The sequence below is a fragment of the Prorops nasuta genome, unplaced genomic scaffold (assembly GCF_024137725.1).
Source record: "Prorops nasuta isolate Cenicafe-Biocafe unplaced genomic scaffold, Cenicafe_Pnas_1.2 PNAS00009, whole genome shotgun sequence".
Taxonomy (NCBI): domain Eukaryota; kingdom Metazoa; phylum Arthropoda; class Insecta; order Hymenoptera; family Bethylidae; genus Prorops; species Prorops nasuta.
Window position 1 is genome coordinate 7,823,063 of NW_027116806.1, and position 12,175 is coordinate 7,835,237.

Sequence of the window (12,175 nt, forward strand, 5' to 3'; positions counted from 1 at the left end):
GAAAATTTTGCCATATGAAATGAGAATAATAAGCGTGATACGGTGATGAGATTGTATTTAGCTGTATTTTTCACTGAGAGGATAATCATGGATCTTATTCGGAAGAGAGTGGCATTACGGGAAGGTCGACCTGTTACAATCACGGTGAAAGTATTTTTCTACAAGTAGGGCGTAGCGTGTGTTTCGCCGGGATCAAAGTGGGAGTGGAAGGCCACGTTGCACTTGCCGGCTATGCTTGAATTTTTCATACATTTTTATCTCTAGGTCAAAATTTTACTTTCTCTCCCCTTCTCCCTTCACCTTGTCGCGCGTAAAAGAGAAGAGAAGAGAGAGAGAGAGAGAGAGAGAGAGAGAGAGGAAAAAGCAAAGAAATTCTCGATCTGTGTTTGCCTATCACTCGTAAAAATCGAAATTCAGTCAATTAACCGAACGAGGTCGCGATTAATCGAGGTCGGTTGACTCGATCGTCGTGTCGTTCTCCTTAACGAGGCCGTTGCACGGATTTCGTCGTTTATTGTGCTTCTCCATTTTGTCCTGGGTTCGAATCTCAGTTGGAATGACGTTTCGACGATGGCTGACACGCGAGGCTCGATTTATGCTTACGAGCACAAGTGGTTCCTCGTAGAAGCTGCGTGCTGTGTGGGATAGATAGATACATCTCAATGTCGCTGATACTAATGCTTGGCACGGTGACAGATTAGCGTGTACGAAATACGTGCGGTTTGAGTATGACGCGAACGTGACGGGTGTTTCAAGCACGCGTCTTTTCCACTTGTACGTCAGAGTTTGGCCTAATGTAAATTCACGTTTATTCCTGCTACTCGTTATTTTATCTTTATTCTTTTTTTCGTTTTTAATGAAAGGCGCAAGCGAACGTTTTCCATTTTCCGGAGCAACGCGTTTTTTTCACCAAAAATGAAAATAAAATCATTCCGACTGATTTATCGAATGGCGCGCGCGTATTTCCCCACTCCGAACGATTATTAAATTCCAATGCCCCTCAACGCCGCTGTTGCAAGCCGGATTAGTCGGTCGACATAATTAGTATCTTTGACCTTGAACTTTGATCATAATATCTATCACAGCATTCCAGCAGCGCATTAATTACGTTTGGCCACTGGATTCGCAGAATTCTCGGCGATCTTTCATCGACTTATCGACTTCCGCTTGATTTCTTAAGCAACAAATTGATCTTCGTTCGAACATGGAGGAAAATTTTTAGTATTTTTCGTGGTGGAAAAAATACGATGAGATTTTATCGATCGTAATTTTTACGGGTTTCCAATTGTTTTCTAGGAAGGTATGGAAGCAAGATACGGCTAAAGGGGAGAATAGGACTAAAATATCGTATATCGGGGTCATAAGTCAAACTGCAAAAGTAGAGGTCGTTGGGGAACACGTGGGTGGTCCCACGATTATTTACAATTAATGTCGGTCCATGCTAAAGTGCGATAGAGTCGTCCTAAGCGACCCAGCAACTCAGGTGCTTTTAACGCGACCCAAGTGCATCGCGATTAATACATTCTTTTTCAACCCTGAAAATTCCAAGCTCCTTCAACTGTACGATTCGCAATTTTTAACCACAATCACTCGAAACATCGCGATATAGCATATCATAAACGTCAAAAATATTCCCTTCCAATTAAAATATCGTCATAATGGCCGAATGAAACCGAATACAGTTTTTTGTCATATAATAATCATTGAAATAAATGATTTATACAGCAGTTTTCGCCAGTATTTTAGTATTCGTTAACATTTCAATCAAGTGGTTAAAGTTGGAAAAAACGTGCACGTATATTTCGTAATTGGCAAAGGAGAGAGGAAGGCTTGGTAAAATTGGAATAAAAACAAGAGGATGTGGAATAGTTTGAAGGGCGAGTGTAGGTTAAGAGGGGTGGGTAATTTTAGTCGGCGACGTTTATTTAAGCGAGGTCAAAGGGGAAGCGTAAAGTTGAAAGAAAAGCAGCGTTGAAAAATCGTGCGATCAAATGGAAAAGGTGTAAGCGAGAAGCTGCGTTCGGTTATAGATGGATAAGGATGGGTGATGAGGATAGGGTGGGGGGGGGGGGGGGGTAGTTTGAGAAAAAAGATCGACAGTCTTTTCCGACAGAAAGTTTTATTGAAAGAGCCGCGAAATCGATCTTGTATTCCGATAACAGCGTCCAATGGATATTTCATTCCATTTACTCGGATGCCGCAGAAAAATTACGTGATCCATGTCACCGGTGGAATTACCATCGGCGAAAGAAAAAAAAAGATTTCCGCGTTATCGAAAATAGCGATAGTGAAAGGAGCCATAGCTGCGCCTGTGTAGCGGTTCTTCACGCTATTCAGCTGCGCGGAGACTCTATTTTTCTCCTTTTTTAATGACGCATTTGGCAGAGATGAAGAAAAATGACCGAGAGTGGCGATTAGTGGGAACTCGGGCTATACCGGATTCGATTTCGCAAATGGCAGGGTGGATCTTTTATACGAATCCCGTGTATCTGCGGCCGTTATTGTGTATATATTTTGAAAGATCACGGCATCGTTTTTGTTGAGGGGAAAACGGTCAGGGTATAACGAGGACGGGCTGTATTCGCAAATGACATCGCCTATCTTTTATGAATACGTACCGCTTATCTCAAATCAAAATCATTGATTATTTAGAGGAATATATTTTTAAGGGCTGAATGAAGGATTTTTAAAATTTTTTACTTTTACACAGTTACAACGATTTTATCTGAAAATTCCTTTTCAACGCGAGCAAACTTTGCTTTTTATAGTAAAAATTTTTTACAAGTTTTTTACATAATTTAAATTTTTCGTTCAGAAACTATACTGAATATTATAAAAATAATACAAAGCTTGTAATCGATCGCGGTTTAATGCTCTGAGAAATACGGTGGTCATGGAAAAATAAATAAAATTTTTCGATAAGAATCGTTTCTGCATAATTTATTTCTGTTTTTATTTATCAAACAAATCTTGAAGGTGACTTAAAAATATGTACTTCCGATAGAACACTCAATTTTTGTTAATAAATAAATGAAAAATGAAAGTCTCGAATTAAAAGTAGTACAGAAACGTTTTCCTTAAATTTCTCTAAAATATCTGAAATTTTCTGATTGGCGTTAATTGAACGGCGATGTAGTACGAGCCTTTTTTACTAAGCTATATTTTTATCAAGGGGAGAACTGTCAGCGCAGATGAAGAAAGCTGTCTTCGCAAATAGCACCGCGAATCTTTTATAAATGTGTATATAGGTCGACGCTATTAAATAAATTTTCAATGGCCACAGCATCTTTTTTGGCGAGAGAGAAATGGTCGAGGTAAACGAAGATGAGAGATGTATTCGCAAGTGGCAGCGCGGATCTTTTATAAATCTGTATATATGTATCGGAGGACGTTATTATATAAATTTTGAATGGCTACGGTATGTTTTTTGACGGGAGGATAGCGGTCAGCGTAAGCGAAGACGAAATACATCTTCGTCAAAGTCAAGTCAGGAACATTTTGAAAGAGTGACGTGGCTGGAGTAAGCCGTGCCAGGCCTCGACAACCCCCCAGCCACCGATCCACGGATTTTTTTCATGGGACAGTTTTCATCCCTTCATCCCCGTTTGACTCTACTGGATTATTTGTTCATTTTCCACGGTTTCTCCTCCTCCACTCTTTCGCTACACAGATATGATACACCGGGTTTTCTCCAACAACGGAATTTAATAGGATTCGTGTTATTTGACTATAGAACTCACCATTATCACGTTTCGTCAAATCTCGAAGCGTTGATTTCCCGTCGCTTTTCCAGCACAACAACTTTCACCGTTCATTCCCGTTATATAATAGTAATTTTTTCAGCGGATCTTATTCGCTTCGAATTCTATTAAATTAAACGATATATTGTAATACCGAGGAGTACTATAGTCAAGTAAAAGTAAATCTCAACCGCAATGTTAGAGAAAACCCCTGTAGATAACAACAAAGCGGCATTGCGTGAAAAATTAATGAGAGCGGTGGGTGCGCCGTGCGAAAGGGATGATTAATGGATTGGATTGATTGAATCGGGAGCAGGAATCGAGGAGTAAACAGGACAGCTGGAGGAAAGGACGGAGACGGAAGGAAAAGTGTTAACTGACGGATTTATTCCTGAGAATATATATCCTGCGAGATCTCGATTCGCTATCAACTGCCAGCAACTATGACGGAGAGCAGCCTCAACGTTAGTGTAAGTTGTGCTCTATCTCTACTCACTTTTTTTTTTCTTTTCTTACTTCTCCTTTGCTACCTTACCCTTACCCTCCATGAAGTTATATCCTTGCTCCTTGCTTGCTGAGAAAACACGCTCTCCCCTCCTCTAATAATTAATCAACTTCTAAACGAAGTAATGGAATCAACGATTCGGGCTAATTAATTAACTCTGGTAAAACAGTAAAGGTCGAACGAACCAATTACTGTTCTATTTATATTTTTCCAGGAAGTTCTTACCTCTTTCTATCTACAGTCTATATATAATTGTAACATCGTGTACCTGGACGTCTATGTTACTTTAGTAATGTGTGTAGACTTTTATTTCTGTCTAATATGTCAGTTAAGGAAGTGATCACGACGTCGCACTACACTGAATCATTTCATGATCGATTTTTAATAGTCAATTTAACATTTGCGTGATCTGTGTAGCCACTCGATAATCACATTGATACACGATAATTCATTGTGCAGCTATCCCAAACGCAGCTTGAAAAAGAAGATCAGTGTACGTGTTGAAGCTGTCTTTTGGCTAGTTTAACAATTAGCCTTGCCAGCAAAGCCCCTTTTGGGACTTCAAATTGAAATCTGGTATGCTACCTCGCCAGCGATTAATACAGAGATACAGTGGATGGGGAATACTCGAAAGAGATATAACGAAGATGTGTGAGATCTTATATGATGGTAGAAAAATTATCCCAAATTTAATAAAGTTCCAAAGATCCAAATTTTGGTATTGGGGGATGATTTTGATATTTAAGAGGTAGATGAGAGTTGTGGAACATTCAAGGACGTTAGGATTTGCTTTTGGGCCTCAAGTATATAGTGATTTGAAAAATTTACTCGAAAGCTGTAATACTCTGTTAGCGCGTCTTCTGTTAGAATTTTGGAATACCTCGCGATAATGTGCGACCAACCTGTTATTGTATATATAAACTAACAAGTTTTCATAAATAAAACTCTACATTTTAGATTAAAATCATTAGCAATATACAATACAAGTTACTCTCTATATTCAATTCATTAAATGCGTAGTTTTGCTACGAAACTCGTAATAGAATTTATTATTAGACTACCCTTGCCTACGACACCTAAAGTAACTAAAGAAAAAATAAACAGAAAAAAGATAGCTGATATATATGTTTAAGGATGATAATAGAAAGTCACAAAAAACAGAAAAGCATGTATCGTATGTGAGCAAACAGTAAGCAATGAGCGTTACAATTCAATAAACAAATGTATGGAATGTTTATAAAGGAAATATTTCTAACACAAAAGTTATTTTAATTATCAATTTATTTATCCCTATTACCTCAACAAAATATTTCTAACCTGTCATTTAAGTATGAAGGTATTTTTTTTTCATTTAAAAATTGGAAAAATTGTTTTTTTACGTATATTTAATTTTCTACAAGAACTATATAAATAACGGTCTTTCGTATACCAAAGTCCGCATCTCAATTGTTACTCTAGCTGCAAGTAAAAACTCGATGAAATGGATAAGGACACTCGAGTGTGTATAAAAGGGTTAAAGATCGTATGCGGACAAATCTTTGCCACAGATATGCCAGAGCACCATACGGTCCGAAGAAGTAGTTCTTTAAGTTTCCAGGTTTTCTCCTGAACTTTAATTATATTGGAACAGAGATTCTGAGAATCTAGCTAAAGGAAGAATTACACAGCATGTGGATTAGTACGCCGCAGTGGTAACTGCCTACAAGTAGAAAAAGAACACAGTGGACATTTTAATACGACGATTCATCTCTTTCGATAGTCTCTACCTTTAATATTTCTAGTATACACAGGTGTATCATAGCCTGAATAATAACCTAGTGTATTGAGAGATACATAGGAAGTCCCAAAATAGCCGGAAGAGCACAAAATTACAAAAACTAAACATTTTAGAAAAAAACAATTTTAATAAATATATTATTAATTATTTTTAAACTCTTTTAGATGATTAATTCGGTTTGAGCTTGGATAAAGTGTTAAAGAGTATGTACAGATCACTTTGAATTTTTAAAATAGAAGTCCCATTTTTATTGTATACCCTTGTAGCTTATCTCAAGAACTTTCCAAACCCTTTTACCATTTTTTCATTTCATACAGTCGTTTACGAGATATTTCCATTTAAATCTGTACGTGTAGGAATGGGGTTGGCTGAAGTATTGTGCGTGACTGCTACGGGTGTGTGATACGCATAGGTCAGTCGCTTATCTATATGTATATATTTTTAAATTGAAATATTTGGTAAACGACCGGATCAGCTAAAAAAAGGATTTTAGAAAGCTGTTGAGATAGGCTATAAGAATAGGCAATAAAAATGGGGCTCTGTTTTAATAACTCATGGCAACGTTCACATGTCCTTCAAAACTTCGCTTAAACCGAATATACGATCTAATCGAATTATAAAAGTTCTGTAAATTATTCCATAAATTTATTTCTAAATTGGCATACCTTGTATATGTACTTCAGTATTTGAGAAATTTGTTAATAATTAGCAAATTGGTATAGCTAATATTTACGATTTAGGTGATATAGCCATCGTGCTTTGCCTCACTGAAGGTTACTCCAATGTCAATCAGCTAACCTCACATAGATTCTCCTAACTATCCTCCTTGCATTTTACTTACATTATTTACCTACTTTAGAAAGTAAATTATATCATATTTGAATTGCGTCTATCTCTAATATTTTGTTCGGATTATTAAAACTGTAGTTGAGTTTAGCTTAAATTTAAGTAAGCTAACTTTATTGCTTTAATAGATGAATATTTATCAGTTATTGGTTGAATTTTGGTGGAACGATGTTTCTCGTTATTTTGGTTTAGAGAGGGTAGGAAGGATTGAAGGGGATGCGGAGAGAAGGGGATGATTCATGGATACCAGAAGAGGACGCTCTGCTTGCAGGGGTTCGGCAGCGTTGGCGACGACGACGACGACGACTATGATGATATTTCGTGGAGCCGACGGCACGCGAAATTAACTGGATGAATCCTCATTACGAGCCTTGCGCACCGCAAGCGTCATATTTGATGAATAATTGATCGGTTGATTGAAATTGCTGCTCGAGTAGATTTTATTTTCACGATAGGCATTTGCTTATAGCATAGAACGTATATCGACGACCCACGGTGACCCTATTTCGAATGACGAAATTCACGAGTGATTCTTTGGTTGGTTTGCACGAGTGAAAGCTGATATTTTCTGATCCGCTTGAATATCTGAATATATACACGCGAGAACGTTTCTGTCTTTGTCGTAGAAGAATGATGAAGGAGTTACCACGTTTTTAGGACGTTGACCTTTGACCTTAATTGTAGGGAAGTGAAAACGAGAGAATATATAAGTTGTTTTGGGTTACAGTACGCGGTACAGGATAGAAGCTTGTGCTCACGGAATCGTAAAGCTGCCAAATTAGTGTTCATCCGTGATAAGGGCGCATACTTATGCTTACCTTACATCCTCTCGTTACCGTTCCCTCGTTGTGCCATGGGACCAGGCAGCCTGCAGTATAGTCCACCCGTTACCTGCCACTTGCGAATTACTCGAATGCCCAGAGTTCCAACGGGACGGGCCGCACAATACGTGGAATTCACTCGTAGAAATGCCTTAATAAGGAACGAGCCTTTCAACATATTTATGTCGTTGAATTCAAAAACTCGAGCGACACACGAAATAATTGAGAAAATTGTATTTAGATCAAAATATAAAATATAAGGCTTTTTGGCTACGTTGGTTTTGCACATGCTAAATATGAGAGAAGGTACCAGGACATCGTTGGTAATGTTTAAAGTGATTCCCAGGAATGAGGAGTTCACTCTGGAATAAGGGATGAGTCTCTCTCTCTCTCCCTCTCTCTCTCTTTCTCTCTCTTTCTCTACGTATTTACATCGTTGCATTCAAAAAGTCGCGTGACGCGTGATAACCGAGGAAAACAGTGTCTAGGAAGAAATTTAAAATAAAAGAATTTTTAACCACGTTGACTTGGTTCATCCTGAATGTGAAAGAGCGAGAGAGCGAGAGATAGACCGTTGGAAATGTTCAAAGTGATTCTCTTTCTCAGGGCCAAGGAAGTTCAAGCAGCTAGTACAAAGTTTAGCGAGCCGCTAAGTTAGGAAGTAGCGGAACCACGTAGTCGTGGTAGGGCCTGGTTAACGACGACGAAGCCACCAACAACTTTCTGACCCAGCCTGCACTTTCTCCGACAAGACGCGTCGAGCCTCGGCCATCTCTATCCTATTCTATCCTGTACTAACCCGTCGTGTCCTTTAACCTTCCGTTAAAGTAAGGAGAAAGCGGCGCGAAACCTACAAATCTTGGTCTCTTACCACGATCCTCTGCTGATAAAATTCAGCAGGGAGCAAAAATTGGGCGAGAAAATAAAACCCCAGCAATCTCCTCTCATACCTTTTCTGTCACGATTAAGGCTGATCACGAACGGAGAGTCCGAAACGAATCGGTTAATTTCGCTTACATCGTCATTTCCCAACGCTGTAATTTGTTGGTTTGTTTTCAAATTAGTCGATAACTGCTTGCTTTCTTTCGCTCGTTTCTCCTGCAGGCTTGGTAGGAAGGTTTGAAATTAATTAGAATTACCTTATAGTTCACTGTCCGTTGCACGTACAATAATGCTTCCACCGTTAGAAATTTCTGTCTGAAAAAAGATCCCTTTATCTCCTGCAATTCTGTTTGTTCCGGCGCTTTGGCTATATCGAAAACTTTAATTAAACTGCTGGAAAGGTGTATGATGCTAATAGTTGTGTCTGCATAAATAGGAGACAAAAGTAAGTAAATAAGTAATTATTAACTTAGGCTAAACGTTAAACTAGTTTTGTACTTTGCGAAACTTTGGTCTTTGTAAGATGAAGGAACTCGATTGTTTCCTGTACCTATCTACTGAAAGTTTCAACTTGGCAGAACAGCGTTGTTGACTAACCGATGAAAATATTTTTCACCGAGGTAGGAAAAACATGTTTGTTGCTGATCGTCTCATTACAAAACAGAGTGTGATTAATGCATTAGCTCTACAAGTCGAAAGCTAATTTCCTGCCAACAGGTGACCTATTATTATTATTAGTTTGTAGCCCGTTAATTATTAGCTCGTTGTTATCATGAAAATACCATAAATTTCAACAATGCATCGCGCTTACAATCAACAGTAGATTAGATTTAAATGACGTTTAAATATGTTTTCCACCGACGACTTCTATACCACTCTCGTCACTATATTACAATATCATAAAACACGTGATTTCTCATTCTCTCTCGATGAATTCTAATCTATGCTGTAATTGATATTGTACTAATGTGTCCGCGTCGTGTTCTCTCATTTTGCAGAAATTCCTTCATTTTTACTGGAATTGTTTGTAGCGAAGCTGAAATATATAGTTAATCCAGCAAGGTATAACGTCGGAAGCTTTATCTAATTATCTCGGCATTTCTTCTTAAGCTTATTCCGCGCGTAATATAGGATTCTTAATCGAAAAAGGTCCATCAATCTGAAATAATGATATACATCTGAGACTTGTTTAAGTACACAAGTGGCTAAATAATAGAATTGATGGGTCACGAGTGGATATGGCGGAAGGTGAAAGGGGGGCGGGGTTATTTTGTAATGGTTAGCTCTGTACAGGATGGGTCAATTATAGAGAATGGAGTAGCTGGAGAGTCATATTTGGTATAATTAGATGATATTTACTTATGGCTAACGCGGCAAAGTGTCGGGGTTTGTGAGCATCGAAAATGGAACATAGAGATTTGTATTTACAAATGCTCGGCTATATAGCATGGCTGGCTCTTATGAATAGGAAATGCAACGGGAATAAAGCAGCAGAGAGAACGCAGCGGTACAAGCTGCGGAGCGTGCGATTCTCCCGAGCCGTGCGGAATGCAAAGCTGCGGCCACACAGCCGCACAGTTAAACTTTGATTCGCACTCTACTCAAATTTACGTGCTGACGTCGCAGCACTCGCAACTGTAGTTTCGAGTTGCTCCGCTGGATCTACGCGTGCCCTCCTTTACAAATATGCGAGCCTCGTGAAAGACACCTGGAGAACAACAAGATCCATAAATTTGGACGATCCAAAAGTTTTACCGCTAAAAGATCAAAAAGATTCCGTGACGCAAAGGACGCGAGAAATTATTTATGAAACGGCTTGAAAAGACGAGGCGTTCAAGCGGAGGACGCAGGAGGTCATAGAGAATTTGCTTGCCTGGCAAAAGTTGGGAGAAAGGCTGGCTGGTAAAATGTAAGGATAAGTGTCCTAGATATAGGTGGAGTTGAAAAAAGTCTCGCTAAAAATTCGTATTTTTGTCAGGGTAAATATTTGAACTTACGTTACTACACACGCACCAGCACGGAGAGCGTTCATTTCGAAAAACGGTCTGGCTTTTCCGGCAAGGAGAAACGCGCGCGCGGGAAAAGCATCCACGGAGTGGAGTATCGCGTATGTCCGATATTTATGGGAAGTATGCATTTTTCCCGCACGCGTTTTGCCTTCGCTTCTCATAAGAAACAATACGAATGAACCGGCCGCTCTTTTCAAAGTCTGTGTGCTATATGCTTGAAAAAAAAAAAAAAAAAAAAAAAAAAGACTGTCTTGCCTCTATTTACACGCTTATAATATGACAGCGATGCCGTAGCAGTGGTTCTCTATGCTTTTTACCCACGAGCTTATTTCTTAGCAAATGGAATCTTCTCTATTTACAATCGCTTTGATCCACCCTACTGCAAATCTCCAGATAATACGTATTGTACACAAACTTAGACTGATGCAGCTTTAGGTAAACAATAACATTTCTCGGAGATGCAAGCGTGCTCGTTGGGAAGAAGACGCATGATTCTTTTGTTTGTAAACAAAGGCCAAATATTATACTTATTATAGCTCTCTGTTTAAGCGTTTAGCAATAATTTCATCCTCGTGGCGCGTCGCCGGTGATTCTATCGGAGACGCGTGTAATCTCTGGCAATCTGATATACATATGTAATAAACAGCATACGTACACATTGCTCCGGCCATTAAACGATTAAAGCATGTTTCTGCAGGACCGTATTACCGACGCAGTGGCTCGATTAATCAAACCAAACCGAATATCGCTGGCTATTTCGTATACGGGTCCGTAATCCGTGCAATTTCGCTTGGCTCCTGGAAGAGACCGGAAGTAACGGAGGTTCGCGGAAAATCCTTCCATTTCCGGTTCGAGTATAATGAAATTCGTGTGGAAATTGTTCGATTCGGAAAATATAAGATTCCTACATATACGTGGAGAAATGGAAAGCAGCCTTTTAGGAATTCATCGATCTACTTATTTTCTCGACTGTCGTAATACCTTCTCGCACCTTTGACCCGTCTCTTCCTCGCCTGGCAACTTTTTCTTCCGTCCTGGCTCCTTATCTCGTTCGTGAAAAGTCGTTGGGGGTTTCGCTGCTCGCTTTCCTCCCTTCTAGTACCACCACGACCAATGGCAACTGGCAAGGCGAGGGGGATTATTGGCGAAGTCGTTCACGGACACCCATCAGCGACGTATATACATATAGCGTGGAGGAAAGAGAGAGAGAGAGAGAGGGGGGGGGGAGTCTCTCTCTCTCTCGTACGGTGACATATCTCTCAAATATACCCGCGAGTAAGAATTGAATTGGCAGCGACTCAAAGTGCAGCTCGAGCTTGGTGATATGGCCCGGTGGTGAAACCGCTACGTGCGCCTATATGGGACACACGGCTTCTGCTTTTCCTTCTTCCTCTTCTTTTTCAACCTTGGCGCGTCGCATCCTTCCCCTCCTCCCTTCCCCCTCTTTATCTGACACGTGACGCTTATGACACGTCTGATGAACGGAGACCGATGCAGCAGCTCCAACAATCCATACCTTCCGTTTTCCTTTCCGTTTCCTCTCCGTCACTCCCTATTAGCCTCTCCTCTCGGAATAAGCCAAAACGACGAACGAA

General features: G+C 39.7%; 1 protein-coding gene across 2 annotated transcripts in view; it reads left to right on the forward strand.

Moving 5' to 3' along the window:
* ome (dipeptidyl peptidase 4 omega) overlaps positions 1-12,175 on the forward strand; it is a 182,363-nt gene that overhangs the window by 14,614 nt on the left and 155,574 nt on the right. Inside the window, exon 2 of one of the 2 annotated variants that reach the window (XM_066731812.1) lies at positions 4,057-4,210. The exons of the other annotated variant lie outside the window; for it this stretch is intronic. Within the exon in view, the coding sequence (XP_066587909.1) occupies positions 4,184-4,210 (27 nt within the window). The 5' untranslated portion in view covers positions 4,057-4,183. The remainder of the gene's footprint in view (positions 1-4,056; positions 4,211-12,175) is intronic. 2 annotated transcript variants of the gene reach the window in all.